Genomic DNA, 23,076 nt, shown 5'->3' on the forward strand with positions numbered 1-23,076 from the left:
GTGATATCATGATATTGTTTCATTGCAAATGTATCTGACTTTGGGAGAGCATGTTTTTTAAGATTTAATAACTTCCTGAAGCTCTGACTCTGTAGTAAGCATGAGAGTTGCCCACAAAAAGCGAGTTTGCATTTACTGCTTTGTGTAATTTGAAGGTCAAGAAAATTCTAATCTATTTACTTTCTTCATTGGTAATTTGATTCAGAATTTCTTTTCCAATTCAACAAATTATTAACAAAAATGAGATTTCATTATCTCTAGCAAAATGGATGATTTGATTTATATAGTCTGTAATTGTTACTGCATAACTTGCTCTGATTTCTGTGAAAATTATATTCAGTCTTCTTTTTATTAGAGTACATTTGAGTCTTAAGAAGGATATATTGCCTTTTTAAAAATTCTCTTGATATATCTCTGGTTCAGGTCGTAGAACTATGTATAAATGCTGAGGCTTGCGAACACTAACACCTTAGTTTTCGGTATTTTTCAATAAAATGAAAGTTATACCATTGTTTTCTGCAAGCAAGGATACATTTCTCCAAATTACTGTGCATTTGCTGCATGCAGGAATATTAAAAAATTGTGAGAAATTGGAGCCTGCACTTACTTGCAGTATATTTGAGGGAATGGAATTCAGTGGTATGAGTTGTTGGTATAATTTCCAGAGTTCAAGAAGTGTGTGCTAAACTTTATTTGGTTGTGTCATTCTTACTTTAGGACTGTACAAATTAGGTGTGACTTTTGCAGGTGTAGAACAAAAGACTCACATAAGATAAGCAGTCAGATTCTTGGCCAGCTCCTAGTGTAACAAAGCAGCGGCAGCAGCTGAGGGAGTCAACTTTTTTGCCCATTTTCATACCTCTGTGCACACCTAGACATTTGAAAAATGGAAAATTTGGAAAGTATTGAAAACTCAGAAGGCAGGGATGGTCAGTTCCACGCCCTCCAGAGAAAGAAGTAGTAGCTCAACATATAAGGTGAAAAAAGGATAATATCTTTTAGGAAAAAAAAGGAGGGGTGAGAGCAGAAATGTGGAAACTGCGCTGAAACAAACTAGGAAGAATAAAAACTACTGTGCACATTTAAACTCCATATTTACTGTTCTTGGTTCTGTGGTAGCAGTTACTTCATTTTTAAAATGTAAATAAAATAATCTCTGTTGTAGCTGAAAGGGAAAGTGAAGAATGGTTCATGCTGTCATGGTATGTTATCGTGGTATAGTAGTTATACTACATCAGCTGTTTTCAAGAATCTTGTAAGTTGTGACCTGTCATACTTCAGAGGCCTCCAGAAGTATTTTTGGAAGCTGGAAGAAGTGGACTGACACTTTCAAAATTCGTATGTTCCTGTAGGACATAATGATACTTGACTCTGATCTCTCAAACAGTGGTTCTTTCAGCCTGTGAGTTGTTCCACAAGTATGTGTTGTGGGCATACTTTCATCCACTCTCTTCCATCACTGAATGTTCTTGAAGTTCCACTGACTTTGCACGTAGTGACTAGCTGGTTTGATTAAGCTATTTGTAAACTCTTGTTTCATGGACTTTGGCCAATAGCATACAGAATCCTACCTTCCATAAGGATAAAACAAGGATGTTTGAAAGAATAATAATAAAAAATAATTAAAGAGCATGCATACAAATAGAACCAGGCTCCTTAAAACTGTAATCACCCATGTGCATCTCTCTCAGAAAGTGCATAAATACTTCTTTGCAACCAGATTGATGAATTTGAGGAATTTCTTGAATCCTCCTAGAAAGAAGCCTTCTGATGTTGTCTGTCAGGTCAGTAAATATGCTGACAAAAGCATCTTTTGTATCTATATAGGTTGAAAAAAAATGAAGATTTTTAGGAGAAGTGGGTATACATGCAAGTGAAAGGCACAAAATTAATTGTATGGGAAAATATTTAATTCTCGTGTGAGACGTGTTACCTGATTTAACACTAACTTTTACAGTTAAGTGTGTTGTTGATTTATGGGTAAAGAAAGTCCATGTTGTTCTTATGACCAAAAATGTACAGTTATATTTATAGCCAATCCACTGATCTTTCAGCCAATTTTATTTTTTTAAGTTATTAGACATTTATTGTATCTATTTTATTCTTAAATTGAAGAACTGTGTAGAAATATCTTTCTCTTAGACACTGCTGCCTTTTTTTCTTTTAATTTGAAATATTTGACTCTTGATCTAAGCAGTTTAAGCAAAACTGCAAAGCTGTAGTCACACTCAGCAACCTGTTCTAGATCTTAGAATTGGGAAGAAACTTGAAAATGAAGGTAATTTGCATAAAAAATGGATTCATTTTTTGTAAGACTAATATTCCACTAAGGGTATAAAAGTCTGAACTTTGTCAAAGGTTCTGACTTAATACAGTTTTTGGCATTTCTCTGTTTTGAGATTAATTGAATCAATACTGTGACTGCCAAAATGTTTAGTTAAAAGAACCTTGTTTTCAATTTATGCTAAAAATAGTGCTAAAGTTGGCAGAAGCACTCTAAGCTCTAGAAACTGTATTTGTGTTTGAAGTTCACGTGCCATCTGTTCTATGCATTTATTTTAGTAAAATATGTATTTTTAATTACTTTTTGCAAAATATTTTGGCTCAATGTTGAAAGTGAGACACCAAAAGTACTAGCCAAATTGAGTCATACTATGGGAATTTGCAGAACCAGTTCCCCATAAAGCATTCAGTGCACCTCATATCTGATCTGCAGCACTAAATTATGCAGAAAAGTATGACATGACATTTTCTAACTAGCATTTTTCACTCTGATAAAAACTGGTCCATTTTTGGGTTTTTTTTTACCGGAGCATAGTAGAGGGTAAATCTATGTCTCTAGAGCATTGGTGTTATTCACTGTGTAATTATTGGGAGCACCTGTAGGAAACCTTTAGATGACTCAGATACTTCTGGCTCTTGGCATAGCAGAGTGTGTCTGGAGCTTGAGACTTCTGCTTCCTGGAAACAGTCAAGCTGTTAGAGTAGCACTATATGCAAAGGGTTTGTATTTTACATTTTTTTCTTTTCTGTTTTTGAAAAGAGGTGATATTTCCTTTTTATTTTTTTTCCCCTCTGTACACTCTTTTTCAGGAAATGGCAGCAAGTTGGAGTCTCTTTGGACTTGAGAAAGGGAGTCAGTATCTTGTGGTCACCAGAGCCACATGTGCATGCGAGTTCTGTATTTTAACACACTTGAACTTTTTAGTCAAGAGCATAAATACATCATTAGTATTTGACCTATGGGATGGGAAATGATATGGCTTAGTTGTTACCCAGTTCTTTGAGGATCATCATGACGTATTCCTGGAGAGACCATCAAATGCATTAAAAGTGTGCTAAATATCACTCTATCCCAGAAGTCTGGGAGGTTTCACTGTGGGCAAGTCACTGTGTTGTCCCTTTCATGTACATGCAGCTGTTGTCTGTGAAGTGTCCATGCCAAGCGAAATTTCAAGTAACACGAGATAGACCCACCAGTGCAGCACAAAATGGTCTTGTCGTGATATGCATCATAAGAATGAGAGGCAACTCAAAGTAAAAGTTGCAGTTGCTTTGCTTGCTTGAAATGTGTTTGCTTGCAAACTTAATAATTGTTTCAGTATTGTTTAAGAAGTAGCTGCTAAAGAGTTTCTACTTGACCTTTACGAAACAAGCCATTAAAAATCATCATGTTAATAGGGGACCCTAGAAGGCCCTTCAGGAATGAGAGTGTAGGAGCAGACTGCATGTCAAAGCATGCATTGAAAAATTGGTTGTCAGAAGAATCCAGTCTTGCAGGGTGACTGGTGGATTGGGTCAATAGCATCTTAAAAATATAAGATGCCCCTTTCAAGGGGCTAAAGTATACCCCTGCCAGCTTGAAAGCAGCTTTGCCTACTTTTTCTTATGAAAAATGTGTAGTGAGAATCTTGCTTGATCTGCTTGATAGCTTTATCCAGTCCTGTTTTGGTGGGTTCTTACTGTGGCAGAGATTGGACAGAAGGAACTGATTTCAACGTGCTCTGACTTGGGACCTTCTGAAATGGCAAGAAGCAGGGTGGTGTGACCTACATGTCTTTTTATTTTCGTGAGTTGTTTTATTTCTCTTATACTTGAGCAGTTTTAATGCATCATTCTGTCTAGACATTTTTAGAAATAAATTGAAAGTGTTTAGTTATCTGAGGATGTGAGCTAGCAAGTCTCTTTCAGAGGCATTGGCTGAAACATCTTGCTTGCTCTTTTTTTAGAGTAAGTGATGTAAGCAGTATCTTTAATGCTTAGGAATTCATTTTTATAATCTCACTGTTTCAGAAGAAAATGAATTCTTGGGAGAAAAAGAAGTCTGGATTTTTTTTTAAGCTGGATTCTTATAATGTAATATGGTCCTATTCGTTATACTGGGCTTGTGCCAACTAAATTTGATGGAAGTCTTCAGAACAGGGGGTAGGAACTGAAGTACAGTCCTTGTTACAATGACGAGATTTTGTTTTATGCTCCATTCCTAATGTGGTAAACTTACCCTTTGGAATGCATTATTTCCTGAATCAATAAATAAGCTGTAATGGAAAAGGTAGCATTTAATAAGGAATGACGTGTTTTGTTTTGTTTTTTTTTTTTAACAGACATCATAAAATATTGATTCTGCTATCAAACCTGTAAGAGATTAGTTTAAGTTGCAGAAACTGGAGAATAGGGTCAGTTCATGTACGTATTTTTGTTATTGTGACTGTTAAATATCTACCTTTAATTAAGCTATTTTTTTCCCCAACTTCCAGATAGATCATATGTTATTCTGGGGAAACGAGAAACTATATTAATGAGCATCAACTCCATAATTGTACTTGTGGCTGCATAACAGGGACACATTCATGTCATTTCTTTAGGCAATAACTTTTGCAAAGAATTATTTTTAAACTGGTCATTAATTTTATGACCATAGAAATGAGATGCAAAATTTATGCTGTTGTCATTGGCATGGGTTCAAGGCACTACTGACATTATGTGTGATTGTAATGGAATGGCTGCCAACTAATGAGTCTATAGACATTTTGTTTGAGCATGCTTTGCTTTTAGATGTTTGATTAGGCAGCAATGCTTTCAATTATGCCTGCAAATTGTATTGGATACATTTACCTGATGCCCATTGTTGCTTTGTAGTTCGGTTTTCTATTACATAAGTGCAAGTTGAATGCTTTTCTTTAATTTATTGATGCTTTTTGAGTGTATTTTTAGATACTTGGCACCTGAAGAGAATAGTGATTTGTGCTGCTCAACACTGACTCCTCTGACTGTTCAAGGAGTGACACGTGGAGCTTCAAATGCAATTCTGTCTGCTCTTTGCTCCGTAGGTGGAGTATAAACTTCAATGAAACACATGGATGGAGGAGCATGTAAAGTGGAGAAAGGGCAGAGATTACCCTGAGTGGGAATGTAGGAGACAGCATAGGATCAACAGGAAGCCTCTCTGTGAACTGTTAGGAGCAATGTCTTTATACATTAATAACATACATAAGATATCTTTTAACGCTGACAGAACGAGGAGGCAAAAACCCCAAGGTTGATACCAGGAAGCAGTCCTTCTTTTGTGCCAGTACGTAAATGTGTGGAATGTTGCTTGTTAAAGCTCCAGAGCACAATGAGTCAGCTTTCCTATTGAAATGCCTACAGTCCTTCTGTACAAATTAGATGATTTAAGAATTGTATTTTTCAGTGTATAATATAAATTTATGAAAACTATTATTTATTTGCTACTATTTTTATTTACTCTGAAATAAAAATTGGAGGATTTTTTTGTTGAATCTAGTCCTGCATGAGTGCAGGTTGCTTGTACCTCTATCCAGAGTCTGCCACCTATTCTCCACATTTTTCATGTAAAGTGTGGCTACCTAAATGTAGTATTGTATGACACAGGATTTATATATTTGTTCTGATTGTCTTTCTCAATGAGGGCTTTTTTTTTCATGGAAGTCTTCAAGCCTTATTTAGGATTTAATATCTAGAGAATGCTTTGATAACTGTAAAGCACTGAGTACAATTTCTTTCTTCTTAACACTCTCAACACTTTTCTTTTTTTGGTTGTTTTGTTTTAAGAGCATTTTGAATTTGGATATTGTAGACATAAACCAAAAACTTGTTTTATTATAAATCTACATTCAGTGTTGCCATGGTTTTTGTTGTTTCAAATACCGTATATAATTGTGTCATGGTTTTCATGCCAGATGGCAACTAAGGCCCACATAGTCCCTCGCTCATTTGCCCCCGCTGGGATAGAAGAGATAATCGGAAAGGCAAAAGTGAGAAAACTCATGGGTTGATAAGAAGTTGATATAATAGGTAAAGCAAAAACTGCACACACAAGCAAAACATAAGGAATTCATTCATCACTTGCCATGGGTAGGCAGGTGTTCAGCCTTTTCCAGGAGAGCAGGACTCCATCACAAGTAACAGTGTCTTGGAAAGACAAACATCATCACTCTAAACGTCCCCCACTTCCTTCTTTTTCCCGCAGCTTTATATGCTGAGCATGGCATCATGTGGTATGGACTATCCTCTTGGTCAGTTGGGGTCAGCTGTCCCAGCTGTGTCCCCTCCCAGCTTCTTGTGCACCCCCAGCCCACTCACTGGTGTGGTGGTGTGAGAAGAAGAAAAGGTCTTGACTCTGTAAGCACTGCTCAGCAGTAACTGAAACGTGCCTGTTTTATCAACACTGTTTTTAGCACAAATCCAAAACGTAGCCTGATACCAGCTACTGTGAAAAAAATTAACTCTATCCAAGCCAAAACCAGGACAATCTGGGACAGGTATATGGTATGCCCTAAATACATATGTATTAAAAAGTCCCTTGTTCCTAGGTCATCTGGCTTTTTTATGAAAGTAAAGCACAAATGTTTACTGAATTTGAAATCCTAAGTGTGATTGGAAAATGGTAGTATGGTGACTTAGTGGAAGAGCAAGGTAACAGTGCAGCTATGCAAACTTAAATAAGAGATTATGTATTGCTGAGTGGGGCAGCATCCTCTGGAGATGTTCTTTCTACATATGTACTCACCTGCTTGTCATCCACAAGTGTTACTCATTCAAATATACTAAAGTTTGCCATTCAGCCCATGAATTGTATGTGCTGGAGTGTGGTGTTTGTGCAATTGTTTTCTGCTAGAAATACAGCCCAATATTTTAAATTATTGCTTGCACTTTCATGAAGGTTAAATGATAACATGTTTATGCATAGCTGATAAGAGGACATTTTTGATTGACAACCAGGGCTTACATCTACACATATATTCTATGCATTCTAGTACTAGTAAAAGTTGAGGACAGGGAAAGAATGGAACAACTTTTGCCATTGTATAGGTTGTGAATATCATGTTTGCTCTTTTTATACGGAGGGTATCATCTAATAGAGATATATATATATAGGCAAAGAGAGACAGGCAACTGGTCTCTGGCCTGTAAGTGTGAAAGATGATCATGCTGGTTATAAATATGGCATTAATATTTTCTGTTCATGTGCTATCTGCTCTGTGTTCTTCTATTTGGAGAAAGAGGTGAATTCTAGAGAGAAATAATTTACTTTTGATTGGTTTGACAGGTGTGATGAAGTGCAAATATTTTGATCAGATTAACACGATGACTGGCATGCTACTGGAAGATGGCTGTGTCAAAAATAGGTTGGAGTCAGGTTCAGATTCAGAGCAGTTGTTAAATGGCATGGGAGCTTGGAAGGAAGCTTTCCCAAGAAAAGCATACTAAATTAATGAAGGGAAAGCCTAGCTGGTATTTGACAACTCTTGAATATAAAAGAACTGCAGCGAAGCAAATATCAGGCTTTGTTGTTTTAACTGCATGGAAAGCTTGCTGTTCTTTACAAGCAGCCACGGTGCTTTCTTGACATAGTCTCTGAATTTTCTGTGTATTTCCATTGTTAAATGGGAGGGGGTAAAACTCAGCCATGGCTAGGCAATCCTACTGATAAAATCAATTCCTGTGTCTGTGGAGAAGAATATTTTCACTATGCATGGGTTTATTTTGGATTCTTAGAAATTAGTCTTCCCATCCAGTGCTCCAAAAGGGAACACATGAATAGAGAAGGATATTTGGAGGTCTCTGGAAAGCTTTTTGTGTGTGTATATACCAAAAGGCAGTGCTTGAACAATTTAATGTTACATGGTTTTCAAGAAGTTTGAGGACCATTTGATCTAATGGAGCATCAACTTTATGATTCTGGTCTGGTGATTTTTGCCATATTTAGTTTTTTCTCCTTCACCAAGACTTTATTCGGGTTTTTTTTAGGAGCAATGTAGTTTGTTATTTTTCCCCCTCTTCTTTGCCTAGATGTGTTAAACATATCTGAGAAAATAGACTGAGTTTCGGGAAGAAGTTAAATTTTGCCTAATTAGGTGAAAGCCTTGGCTAATATTGATTTCACTATATCTTTCCCAGACCTTCATGCTTATGCATGACACTGATCAGAGTGCATTAGATTAGCTGATAATGTAGGTTTTGTATCTGTTTTAGCAGGGCTCTCAGTTGGGCAAGAAATTCATTAACAGAATCCTGCGTTAAGCCACAGGTTATACCAGGTGCTGCCAGACGGCAATTCCACTTCTAGTTTCATGGGAGGAATACACACACAATTTTCAAAGCAGTGCCTAATTACAGTGAAGAAAAGTGAAAGTGGGCAGAGGTCAACAAACTCCTGCCAACAGTAGTTTGGCATTTCCTGGGAGGGAAGTTGCTGCAGCTCCATCCCTCACTAGGACAGGCAGAACTTCGGAGCCTGGTGCTCTCCTTTTTTCCTTCTGCCAGTGTTTTCTCTTTCCCCCTTCTTTGCTGTGGTGTTTCTTTCCCCCCTTGTGAGAAGCTGCCAGCTGTGCAGTGCTGGGAGCAGGTTCATTATATGACAGCGTTTAGGGAAACCGCTCCAGCAGCACTTACACATCGGGTCAGAAGGTAGCCCTAGAATGGCATTGCTCACAGCAGTGCTGGAGCCTGCAAGTGCCCATGAGAAATAGGATTTTTTCAGCTCCAGATAGGAATTAACATCCTCCTTATTTTTATTCTGTGTGTTTGTGTGATAAACTATTTAACTAGCAATGTATATTGACTTTTACAGAGCTGGAAGATGAGGAAGAGTCTGAGAACTCTCTTTCTTCGCCTCCTGATAGCGTCTCAATAGCATCTGACCGATTTGATAAAGAGGATGAAGCACCTTCAGATGGTATGTGACACTGTTTACCTTAGAATGTACTAGATTTGCCGGTTTGCTATGAACTGATGTAATCTGATCCTCGTGATGCGAACGTTAGTGTTGGAAAACAGATAAACAGATAAGCAGCACAGCTGGACACTTTTCTTACCTTTGCAAGAACCTTTAAAGGAACTGAAGAGCTCTCTCTAGTGGTCCTAGAGCATAGTGAAGCTGTCTCGAATTTACACGGTGTTTCTAAACTCATGTTTTTTGATAACAAAGCATCTTCTGTAGATGCATATGTTTTTAAAGATAGATCAGTGGCTAAACCAGTGTGAATATTTGTAGTAACAAATTGTTTGTTAATTCAACATTATCAGATTCTTGCTTAATTTTATTGTGCTACTTAATGGCTTGCTGTATTATTTATCTAATAAATAATGAAACAGTTTATGTGATTGATATTTTTCTGCAAACTCCATGCAGAATAGCTTCATAAAATATTAAATTAATTATTCCTACAGTGTTTCCTTCCATTAAGACAGGCTTTTGTACAATGTTTTTGTTATATAAATTTTAAGTTTGGGTTTGCATTTAAAAAAAGTCTACACTTCATAGCTGTTTTCCATGTTTTATTTTGTATTCATTAAGCTTAATGCTAAATGCAACTGTTCTGAAGACATGAACAATTGAATATTTCAACAGTTAACAAGCTTGCTTTAGCATAGTGTCCATATTTTTGAGATTAGTCTATTGTATACATAATATAAACACCTTCTATGGATAATATATGGCAGTAAATTAAGTATATGTACAAATAAATTAACGATGGATATTAATTTGTGGCACTAGAAGTTAGATAGACTTACTAGTGAATGATGTTTTCTGACATGATATGATGATCAAACTGTGCAGCTCCATCTCGAAATACAATTGCTGAATGAAAATATGCTTCCTGCAATGTAGCACTCCACATTTTATATTATCCAGATTATTCCCTTTGGAAACATAAATTGCTTTTATGAGGTATAAAATTATGTCTATTGCAGAACAGGGATAAGTCAAGTACATGCATAAGTGATAAACCTTCTAACCACTGATTCAGAATAATGCATTTTTTTTAATGTCCAGAACTCTGTAAAATGTATAACAATAATAATCACACTTTTTTTTTATATTGAGCTTATTGCATGTTGGCAGTGTGACCTTCTATTAAAAAAAGTAAAACCAGGCCTTTTTGCTCTCTGGTTGAAACGTAATTATCAGTCAGATTGAGTATGGCTTTTAGAAAACCCAAGCTAATTTTCAAAACTACAGATGAATGCAACTTTCCATGTATTTATTTTTGCTTACAAACATAATCTTATCATTATTTCTAATTGTAACTTAATAACATGGTACTGATTGCATAAAGGGTATGTGACAAAATTATATGACTGTTTAATAGGAGATATGATTATGGAATTGTTTCAAAACAGTTAATCAAGAGAAAAGTGATAACATTCATAACCTAAATAATGAATGGCTGAAGAATGCTGATGCAAGACTGTGTGAAATACCATATGAGTTTGTACAGATGGGTGATGAATTTTTAGCCATTTTGGAAGTTACGAGAGTAGGTATACTAGCTGCTCAACAATCTCTTGACTAATTCGTACCAGTTTAGGTAGGAATATAGAGGATGTGATTCTTTTATATTTGAGGTATTTTTACCTTGCTGGTCTTTCTGTATTTTGTGATAAATCCTCTTTAATTACCTAGTGGGAGTGTAGCACGAGGAAAATTTGAGAGAAAGTGGTAAACTCTGATCTGTAAATACATAATTTATTGGAGTAAACAGTGTTCTTCTTTTTCTCTTTGAATGTCCAATGTGTCATTCTAAGACCATTTTGATTTTAACATATATAATTCATCATTCCAGTCTAGCCACCTAGCCTGTGTATGAAAATGTATGTTGGGAAAATCTTATAAGAGGTGGATTGATCCCCAGAGGTGCCATTTGTTTCAGTTCTAATAGGCATAAATGGGTTTGTTGAAGCTTAATACTGTATTTTAGTTTTTTAGCAGTCTGTTAATGTTCAATATTTAAATCCTTCTCAAGGAACTGGGTCTGTAAGGTAGATGTTTGATCTTATATAATTACCAGTTCAGTTCAGCAGGGCTCTGTACAGATCTAAAACCTGATTTGTGTAGGATCAAGGCTCTCAGCATCAACAGAGGGCCCTATCTGTAGGCAACCAAATTGAAGTGATTTTTATTTATGTTTAAGTCCATTCCTATTATTATGTAAAACTGTCTACATATATTTTCTGCTAAAAAACCCCAAGGCATTTCTCTTTATATACTTGAGTTAGGCTGCAAGGTTTGTATGACTTCTGAAAGTGTCGCAATTTAACTTTGCGGCATTACTGTCAAAACATAATTTGTGAAGGCACACGCTTGGTACCAGATAAAGAATTAGTGTATTATGTGTACGTTACAGTCATTGTAAAATCCTGGAGTTTTTGTGTGACCTTTGTCTAATGGTGTATTAATTACAAGAGAGATAATCCATTTAACAATAAGTATGGGATAACTAAATTAGCACAGGTCACCTAAAGGCCTTTTGTCAAATCTGATTGTTATGTTGTCCTTTTGACTTTTACCTTATGGTAGGCACTAACAAAGTATCTAAACTTTGATGGATTATAAACTCTAAACATGATATGTATTTTTCATAATGCTAATGTAATTTTCTAGGTACTGAAAAGGTCAAACCCCCACCTCTCTGTGTGCATCCTAAGTCTGTCTTTCCTTTTAATATTTCTTTTTCTCTGTTCCTCTGGTTCAAAAGTTCACTCAGTTCCCAAATGGCCACCTAATTTTCCAGTTATTCCCTCAAGCCATATGTGTTTTGGTTTCTTTATGGTTTATTAGGTACTGTAGGAAAGTAGCATAAGTTATATCATCTAATGAAATTCAAGCACACTTCAGTGATGCTTTGACTTGATTGCTGGCAGCAATTAAATCACAACGAAAGAGAATGATGCATGGGCTTACATGTCCAGACACCCTACAGAAATTGGAAGAGGGATAAAACACAACAAAACCCCCAAATAAAATAACAAACTGAAAAACAAGACAGACCAAACAAAACAGCACAGCCAGGCACTCTGGTCTTAACTTGATTTTTTTTTTTTTTTATTGGCTAACAGCCTGATTGATAGCAAAATCATAACTTGCTGTATGCTAACAGGCAGAGTTCACTTGTAGGTTATTGTGAGCTGATAAAGGGTTAGATGGAGTTTTGATTTTCGCATTGGTCCTTGGTGCACCAGATTAATGGAATTTCAATGAGAGACTGGAGTAGTCACAGCTTTGTCAGAAAAACAGATGGAGATTCTATAGCCATGTCTGCTCATTAATACCGGTTGCCTGAAAGGTGTACTACTTCTCTGTACAAAAGACTCAACATAATTGATTTTTGAGCGAGGTATTTTTTCACTTATTGATGACTAGGTTTCTTGCAACTTAAATGACAGGTTTTTGTATAGTACATTGTATAACAATGTTATGTTTTGTAATTTCTTACTCCCCTTCCATCTGTGTATTGAAGAATGTATGTAGTGGGAAATACATATGTCTTGATCGGTTAAAAACCAAACCAAAGCATACCAAAATACTTTAAAATTGAAATACCAAGGTTTTCTTTGAAGTTGGAAACAAAATTACTTTTGGTTGAGAACTAAATGGGAAAAAAGTTAATATTTTCCATTTAATTTTCAAGTTTTCTAGGATGGTATTAAGTACTGGTTCAATGGCAGGCTTAAGCTTTCCTGTTTAATTACACTGTAATCTTCTTTTATGATACATAGGGATTTTTTTTTACTTTTTTTTTTTGTTTTGTTTTTTTGTTTTGTTTATAGTATGGTAAATTGATTCTGTAGTAAGAAATGTCACTAGTATTAAAGGACCAAACTTTCTGACTTTGTAAGTGGACCTCTGAAGAAGACATGTCTGTTTGGCTCTGCAGGGAGGATGTAATTGGATAATTACTGGATCTAAAAGATCACAGTGAATGGTGTGATGAAATAATTTAGATCATTACCATTTCTATGGAAGATCTAGAAATGTTGCCTTGAGAATGTAAGGATGAAAGAAGTACTAAAAATCTGTCTGAGGACTTGAATGCTCTTCAGATTATCTTATTTGGCTATAGTTTATGAATAAAATACGCTTTTTAGTAGAAAATTTTTAAACAGTCTGAGAATCTCTTACTGAATTTCCCCATAGTTGAAGTGGAGGAAGGTAGGGCTGGAGAAAGCAAAACTGGGCACTTGGAGATCTTTGAGGAAACAGAGTAAATGAAAGGGTTGTGCTTTAACTGTTTGTCATCAAAGTGCAGTCTTGAAAATGAGCAAAACTTATTGCTTCTGCAACATGATTTTCTTGCTATAATTTTTGGATGAAGCAACAGGCTTCAGTGATTTGTTTTCATGTAGTTGCTTTGGAGAAGTTCTATACAAGTCTTTGCAGGCTAGAGTCAACTATTTTACATGAGCTATAGTATTTACTTAATATGAGCATCACATTTTGCAGTTTGATCAAGTGAGAATGAAAAATTGCATGACTGAATTTTGCATGCTGCTTCTTTTTATGTTTTTAGTCTCAAATACAAATACTGTTTAAGCTTTTTTTCCTCCTTATTTTTCTGTTTGTTAGGCGTAGTTGTTTGAATACGGTCACTGAAGAAGGGGGTAGAGTTCAGTGTAAGGTTTTGTCTTTGTGCATACACACAAGTGTTTTCCCACGTTTTTCAACTACATTCCTACTGAGTTTATTTTTGAGGCACTATATTAAAGCAAAAACTGTGTTCCTCACAGAGCCAGTTAAGCACTGCTAGCAACTAAGGTATCAAAGGTTGGAGAATGGAAAATGTGATTAGGAATTTCTCTCCTTTCTCCTTTTGCCCTTCTTATCCCCCCAGTCTAGTGACATAATCATGTATATGGAGAGGATGTTTGGTTGTCTTGGGGATGACAGCATTCTAAGTTTGCCTGAGTTATTGTAGGAGATTAGTTATTTGCTTTCAGTATTGGAGCGAGAGGTGCAAACTTAAGTGCATGACAGCCATTCAAGGGAGAGAGAATCTTCTTTGTCTTGTTTTTCTCATAGGTAGACCTCATTGAAGGCAGAAAACAAGGTATTTTGTTAGTCCTTATATATCTTTTAATATTCAAGATTGAGTATTACAGGTCATAATTGAGGAGAAGCAAGATCTAGGTTTACTTGGATACCTGATCTTCAGTGAGAAAAGCTGGCCTCTACTCTATGCTCTTACTAGGAAGTTGCAGGAGGGCAGTAGCCCATCATCTGGAAAATGTGTAAAGACTGGAGTTTGGCATGCTAGCTTTATTTTGAGGGGATGCTAGTTCTTGTCAGAATTGCGAAGGGGATTATGATTCTGCATTTCTGGCTGAGAAGGTAATATGATGATTAGAAATGTTGCTTTCAAAATTCTAAAAAATTGTAATTAGCAATGCAGTCTTAAGCAGGAAGACTGAAGTCTAAAATTCCTAATGTGGTATGCTTAGGTTGTCAGAAGAAGGATGCATCACTACAAATTTAGGCTGAGTCACTTATGGGCAGTTTAGATGTCACCCAGAATACAATCTTTTACAAGCTGATGGAACACAGTGAAAAGTAAAACATACTGAGGAGTAACTTAAAATATGAAGCATTTTTTAAAAGAGTCTGTTTATAAGGATATTGGTGCATGTGGGGACCAGCCATATGAGCATAAATTCCTGGATGCAAACCTGTTTGTTTAACACATGAGAAGAGGGTGCTGACTTTGTTGGAATTGTCAAAAGCTGTAAAGATCAACTCCTTGTTGAATAGGAGAGGCCTTAAGAGTGAAATCAATGTGTCACCCATAGTCTGCCTGAGATGTTTCTTGGTGGGCACCTGCCTCACCTTGCCTAAAAATCTCTACTGGTGCAATTGCAGTGTCCCTTGGACAGCTTGTCCCGGTTCTGTACTCTGCTAGGAGAGAATACATACCCTAAACTCTGTCAATCTGTTGACATTTGACTCTCTTTGTCCATAAAAGACATGGCAATTGTGTATTTCCTATTTTTTTTTCCTTCTGTAATGAATATTTTTGAAGACTGAATAGAGTCTTTATAACTTTCCACATGTAGCTGCTTTTGAAACCTTATGAAAAGAACAAACAACTGAACTGCTTGGTTGCTTACTGGTTTGTTTGTTGGATCCATAGCAGTGCCTATAGCAGCAATGACTAGATGGAGAAGCAAGAAGTTTAAAAAAAAAAAGTGCATCTGAAATATGCAAAGCTAATCTGATTAAATTTGATTTAAACCATTTGTACAGAACATAAGGGAGTAATTTCTGATAGGAAGCAGAAGTGTTAAGTGAAATTTTGGCCCTAATAAAGTCAACCATAAAGTTAAAAATGGCATTGTGTAGGTTAACAGTGTGTACAAATTGATGATACTAAAATGTTTGAACTTCTAATTATCATGATGAAAAACTTCCTATCAAACAATAAACCCCTGTGTTCTTTTAACATTTACCTTTCTCCCATGGGAGAGATGACATGGTTTGTTGCTCGTTTTATTTCATCTATGTTGCTTCAGTGACTGAACAATAACAAAACAGCCATGTACACTTCTCCACTACATATGACAATATCCACAATAAAAACTAAATAATGACCTGCTTAATCAATTTCTTTTTCATATTAGATCATAATTTTATTCAAGATATATAACAATATTATGATTAAAAAAAAAAAGCCCAGAAAGTTGAGGTGAATGGATTTTTCTATTTACATTATATTGCTTGTTGGCGTGATGTTCTTCTAGTTTGGTTCTTACAGATTACAAATAGCTGACATGAAAAGGAAGAGGAGAAGTTTTCCTTCTGCCTCTTGGATATGTGATAAGCTTTTCAAGTATGTTTTGGAGGCAGTTAATTATGATTTTGGGACCTTACTGGTGCTTTATCTCGACTAAGTGAATTTCTACCTTCTGATTTCCCTGTAATTCCTCTTTCTTCCTGCCAAGCAGTAGTGGCAAGGCAGCTTCCATTCTGCTCCTTACTCCCTTCCTCCTAGAACCAAAAAGATGCATCAGTCGTAGATGATAGCACGGCTTCACACTACTCCAGTGGCACCCTGAGGTGGGTATCCTTGTGGTGCCAGAGGAGAGCAAGTCTGACAGATTGATGCTGCTTGGCATTCAAGGCAAGAGGCATCTCTTCCTTCCTGAAATCTACCATGTATGACAGAAAAACGGGTCTGTCTTCAACATATGCTATGTAGTAGTCACAAACTTCTTGGGGAGAAAAAGCTCTACATATCCATAGTGTTTTCTTTGTTTTAGACTAGATCAGAACTATTTAAAACAATGCTCTGTGTGATAATTCATGTTTTGTCTCAAGGATGAGGCTTTAGAGGTCCCTGGATATAGAAACCTACTGGCAAAAAAGAGTATAGCCTTGCAGTGTAAGTACAAGCTAAGTTTGGCATAGGCATTTCTTTCTCTGAATTGATGATTAAGAATTTGTGCCCATATTTAATTTATTACATGCATGAAGTGTGTATCAATCCTAATGAACAGAAAAAGAGTTTTCCCATGTTCCTGTTTTTGTGTATTAACTGATTAGTACTTTCTGTACAGGTGCAAAGTGAATCTGTAGATCTTAAGCAAGAACAAAACAGGCCTGTTTTCTATCTGGCATCATGCAGTCCAGGCATTAATTTTAGTGGATTTGGGTTTGTTTCCTTTCAAATAAAAGCAAGGTTGCAGTGGATTAATATTTGTGAATTTTGAGATTAAACTTGAGTGGAAAAGTAAAAACTATGTCATGAAAAGGTTTATTGAATTGTTTTGCAAAAAAATTCCCACATAGTAGATGAAATTTTTATGGTATCCACTGAATGGACAAGCTCACTACTGGCCTTCTCAAGAAGATGTTGCAGATAATTGTTCACTGCTTAAAATTTTTCAGAGGAGCCATACTTCTTTGGACATCTGTCACTAGGCAGTATTAGTTTGATACTTTCCTCAGTAATTTTTCATAGATGTTTACTTGGATTACTTACAGCAGTAGGATTTAAGAGTAGAGTAGCAGACTAAAACTGCTGAATGCCATATTTTCTCCAAACTAAAATTACTCCTACAGTTTCTTAACTAATACCATGCACAGCCTATTCACCATTATCACTATAATGATGGGTAACATCCTGTGGGTATCCTGGTCTTGTCCTCTCTACTGCTGGTAGTCAGAAGTAGTTTTGAGCCCCTTTTGGGCAAGGTATTATGAATGAACCTACACTACATAATGGAGGAAAACCTCTTCTGCTCTAAATGAGATTTTCCTGTCCTCCTGTATATTTACTCTGCCTACCTGGACATGTGTTCCTTAATGCAAGGTACATCAGGGCCTGATAATACCTTTTCAGAGATAGCCTGTTCTTCGTATAAAACAACTTTTGCTTGTTACTCAACAGTCAAATTTTGTATTTCTCTGCACCACAGAATCATAGAATGGTTTGAGATGGAAGGGACCTTAAAAATCATCTAGTTCTAACTCCCCTGCCATGGGCAGGAACATCTTCCATTAGACCAGGTTCTTAAAGCCCCATTCAGCCTGGCCTTGAACCCTCCAGGGATGGGGCTTTCACAGCTTGGACATGGGTGAGGTGTAAATACTCACAATACGTATTCAAAGGTGCAATTAGTTTATTATGTGCTTCACATATCTGCACTTGTGCATCACTGCTTTACATTGAAGATGTAAGGGAAAAGGATTAGCGTTGAAATAATATGAATGGAAGCAGAAGGATATTTAGGCTGTGTGCGTGGCAGTGCAATAAGATGAAAATGGGTTGGAGACAAGTGAAGTGAAGGTGGTCCAAGTCTTTTTGGTAGGTAATAGGATGTGTTCTTTTGCAAGGATGGGTATAGGAAATGGGCCTTATTATTAAAGTTTCTTGGAAAAGAAGTTAAGGCAAGTGTTGTCATTGAGTTGCAATTAAAAGAAATATTAACCTTGCCTGTTTTCGCAGGGAGAGTCTAACACATTCTTATAATTCTGTCTATTCTGTGTTTAGTAATTTGAATATATATGCATATGAAGGTAGTGGGGGAAAAACTTGTCTTTTTGTTTTCTAGATCTGCTTTCCTTTAGTAGGAGAGGGCTGGTTTTTCTCTAACAGCTTCTTCAGAAGCTAGCTTTAATACTGTATTTTATCAGAAATATGGTGAGACTACCACAAACTTGTTTGATCAAATATTTTTGAAGTATTTTAGCAAAATGGTTACTTGGTAATGGTATGTGTGACATAACTGCATGTTAAGAGTTGAAAATACACTGAAGAAAGTAGTCGTATTGGGAAGTGCAGAGATGTTTTTGTCTGTAATCTTTATAGATAACGTTTGGAATTTCAGGTCAAAAGTAAAACCAGAAAAACAAAAACCTTGTTTTTACTTGTTAACGACAATATATCTGCAAATTTCATTTGGAAATATGGACTGTGTAATGGAGTTGACAGAGGTACATTTAAGTACATATAGGTTTTTTAATGTATGGCACACCTTTTTTTCTGCCTCAGATTGCTGTAATCTTCCAGTGCTCTCATTCACTTGAGCGATATTTAGAATGTGGTATAAAAATAATGTGAAAATGCCGTAGTGAGCTGGTGATAATTGATTTACTCCATCACACTGAAATACCTCTTGTTTTCCTCTTCCTCCTCCCCTGGGCAATAATCATGGGATCAAGCTGCCAGTCTGTAGATATAATTTTTCCAGCAGTGCCATCTGGCTCCTTGGCACTGAAGTTGTATTGGCTTCTTTGCTGTTTCCACTGATGTTTGTCAAATGTTAGTCCGTTGTTGAGAAGTCTTTTGCGAGTGGGTGCTGATTTCTTCCTGCCCCCAAATGAATGTTGTTTTTCATTGGTTTTGTAAGGGACCACTTTTTTTGTTTTTAAATGGAATTTAGGACTTAACATATTAACATTGCTTTGAGGAAAAAATAGGATTTATATATAAATTGGTTTCTTTAATCTATGTTGAAAACAGTTTCTCAGGATTTTGTATGTTTTGAATAGTCCTAGCTTCATGTCCTCTCACAGATTTTTAAACATCTTCAACATTAATGTAGAATTTTTCCTTTTTATTTTTGGAAACTGACTTTTAAAAGACATTATGAATGAACGGTAAGAATTGGTAGGGTCTGTGTAAGAGATATAACAAGCTTTATGTTTTGGAATAAATAGCCAACAAAGCTCTACTTTTTTCTCGCAGGACTACAGTTTTATTTTTGCTGTCAACTTTTCTTAAAAAAAAAGATTTAAAAATGTAGCAATGGTGGCTCAATGGAACAAACACATCTGAGTTGCTTTATTCTCTTCAAACCTTAGATGCACTTCACTGCCATACAACATATAATGATGGTATTGATAAAGAGTTAGAAAGGAATGCTCTGGAAATAGTATTTTAATAGGGGTGGGAAGTGGGAGGAAAATCCTGTTGATCTACACTATTTTTGTAATTATTATTAATATTCTTACTAGTTTATTTAAAAAAAAAAATTATTTCCTCTACTGGTCAGAGACATTCAGTTAGAGGAGAAAAAAGCTTGAGGAGCTGAGGATCCCAACCACATAAGAGGAACAGAATTTCAGATAACACATTTTTATTCTGTGTTGTTAATTAAAAAAAAAAAAAAAGCTTTGAGTATTGTATGTGAATTTAAAAAAAAAATCCGAAGCCTGTTCTATTATTATGTAAGTGAACTCCTATTAATCAGGACAAGGTGAACTAATTAAATTCCTTTATATATTTTTTTTAGATTTGTATTTTAACCTGCATTTTCAAGTGCTGTGTCTCAGATGAATGAATTATACTCATCCCTGGGTGTAAATAAAAATTTTCTTTTGTGTTGAAAGTATTTACTTAAAATTATTCAAGGTAACCTTGGAAATTCTCAAGCATGAACAACTATGTTTGGTTGGCTATTTAAATATATTTAGATTATTATCCTTAAAAGTAGAAAATAATAAGCACTATTTCTTTATCATAGTCTTAGTACTATCCTATTATAATGCTTTTGTTAATAAAATGCTATTACACTGGTATTTAAATCAATATTTACATGTTTTCCCAGCATTGCAGAAATTGTCCAGTACTGGAAATGATAGGATTAAAAATCTTGTGTGGGACAAGGAGGGCCTTGATGGGATTTTTGTAGCAGTTGCTTTGAATTAAATTTCAAGTATCTCTTGGTGTCTCTTTATAGGAGTTTTTTAAAGAAAACTACTACGGCAGCCAGGGTGTCTGAATGCACGTCTCATCAGTAACTCAACTCAGACACAAAGTGGGTATTTTTAACATATGAGTTCAGTTGAAAGAATCTATAGAAAGGGCTATAATATCAAAGTAAGGCAAGCATAGCTAAATATGCATGATCTATTGTTAATAGCAAAAGTGTAAGTCTTTAGTCTCACAGAATATATTCTCTCATGAAAGATTTTAAGGGCATGGGTATATCATGATTTTCGAAAATAGCATCAAATCTTCTTTTTGTTCATAACTAAATGTGAAGATAGAACGTTGCTGCTAATCAATTGTCTGGGATGCCACCTCATTAAGATTTACACGATCATCAAAAATGCCCAGAATTGTTTGTTGGCTATATCCTAACTCAAATATATAAAGGGGATACCACAGCATTTTTCTTTAGAATCGCAGGGAGTTCAGTGACCTTTTGTGGCAAATTATGTAGAAAGAAAATATTTATATTCATTTAAAATAACCTCCATGAAGAAATAGTCTCATTACCCTGTTTGATCAATTCCTTGCAGCCTGAGCTGTAGCATGCTGCTATTGCCATTGGTTGATGGAATACACTGAGAAGTGGCTAATGGTGATGGTGCTCATCAGGACAGGGTTCAGCCAGCGGTCAGCAACAAATAATTCAAGACTGTTTCTAAGTTTGTGGCTGGTGGAATTTGCTTCTTGCCCCAAGCCAGCAGCATTGCTGAGCTGGGCTATTTGATTAGAGGAGAAGCATATTTGCTTCTTAGCAACTGCACATTTGCACAACACACAGACCTATACTGACTCCAAAGGTTTGCCTTTTGTGATGGTGGAATAATACTTTTCTGTTGATTGACAGACAAAAGAGATCTTTGCAATGCAGAGGAGTTTACAACCAATTTTTTCATTATCTTTTGTGAACTTATCAGAGGTGCTTTTTAATTTAGCACTGCCTGGTGCAGATTTGTACATGCAGCAAGACTGGTCATGATTTGAACTGCATTTAATCAATTACTGCTATGCATATTTAAAGGACAGATGCACACTTACGCTTAATCATTGGTGTGTGCAGCTTTTTCCCCAGCAGGTGTACTTAATGGAAATTATTTTCTACTGTATTTTGAAATAATTTTTTATATGTATATTGCTATTTCCCATGCAAGAGTGATATTCCTTTTACAGAAGATAATGATAAAGTGAAAGCTGCTCTATTCTTAGGGCTTTTTTTAATACGCGAACAGAATTGCAGCAGCGATTGCAATTCTAATACTGTGTGTGTAGTTTTGGATGTAACGTTTCCCACAGGAAGTGAGTCTACAGGAGAAAATGTGTCTAGTCAGTAGAAGGCAAAGGTATTTATTACACTGGTAATCCTTGAAAGAAGACAATTTAGGAAAAAGAAAGCCTAAGATTTACAGTCCTTGGAGGCCAGGACAAGAAAAAAGCAAACTTTTTTTTTTTTATGGTTTTACAGCTCTTTTCACTCCTGGTCTCTATTTTATTGTGGAAGTTTCCGTACTGCCATGACAATAAATAACAATAAATTGCTGATGTGGTTACTGAAATGTTCTGTGAAATAGTATGTACAGTTAGTGTTAATGTGAATTTCTGCAGATATTTGCTTGCATATTTTCCTAAATAAAACATATCTTTTAACTTTCAAAACTCAAGCCAGTGAGTACTTTTCTAAGTGGATTTTATAGTAAATTAAAACTGTATCTTTTAAGGGATAGGGCAGTATAAAGGAGGAGAGAACAATAAAAGGACCATGAGCTAAGGTAAGCATTCTGGAGTTTACTTATTAATAACCATTTCAGTGGCAGTTCAGACCCAAAAGAGGACAGCAAGAAAACACTCTGATATGGTGAAGAAATAATAAGCCTCAGGTGTCGCTCTTTAAATCAACATTAATTAAACCTACAAAACTTCTAAATTCTTCTTCAGTTAGGATTTTTTTTAGTCAGATGAACAATTTAAAACAAATCGTAATCCAAATTTTAGGGTTTTTGGAGAATTTTGAAGATTATGGAGTGAGGCACAATGGAAGCATTGGAGTGAATTGGTGACTGTTTTGGGGAACAGGTATTCAGGGTGTGAGCACTGCTGAGCAGGAAGCGAAGTGTAGTTGTATCTCTGTGCAACTGTGGTTTTGGAGGCCCTGGAAGGGCTGGTTGATGACTGACTTCATTTTCTTCCTTGTTAAATTGGTGTGTATATATATGAGCTTTTAGAAGGGTATTTTAATGTACTTGTAGGATTTCACAGTCATTTGTGAGAGTTGTTAGCTTTGGCTTTCTGAGACATTCAAAGTTGTGATAGTGTGATAAGATGGCTGCTTGTTATGCTGCTGAACTGCCAAAGAGATGCTTATGCCTGATTGACTTATTTTTATACCTCAATATCCCTTAACGTGTTGCCTGTGTTCTACACAGATTTTATACTTCTGTCATTAATATATGCACAATAAATTAGTGTTGGGTTTTTTTTTAGTTGGTTGGTTTTTTTTTCTGATAGCAGACAGCCTTTTGCAAAACTAGGATTTTGGAATGAAGTAGCTAAAAGTAGGAGTTGCCACATT

The 23,076-nt window shown here is 35.9% G+C and overlaps 1 protein-coding gene across 2 annotated transcripts in view; it reads left to right on the plus strand.

Moving 5' to 3' along the window:
• SKAP2 (src kinase associated phosphoprotein 2) overlaps positions 1-23,076 on the plus strand; it is a 120,317-nt gene that overhangs the window by 14,304 nt on the left and 82,937 nt on the right. For both annotated transcript variants that reach the window (XM_042043477.1, XM_042043478.1), the window contains exon 4: positions 9,095-9,199. In XM_042043477.1, coding sequence (XP_041899411.1) covers positions 9,095-9,199 — 105 coding nt within the window. The remainder of the gene's footprint in view (positions 1-9,094; positions 9,200-23,076) is intronic.

Source organism: Corvus kubaryi, unplaced genomic scaffold (genome assembly GCF_017639235.1).
Source record: "Corvus kubaryi isolate FWS band 111438036 unplaced genomic scaffold, C.kubaryi_AGA036_p1.0 37398, whole genome shotgun sequence".
Taxonomy (NCBI): domain Eukaryota; kingdom Metazoa; phylum Chordata; class Aves; order Passeriformes; family Corvidae; genus Corvus; species Corvus kubaryi.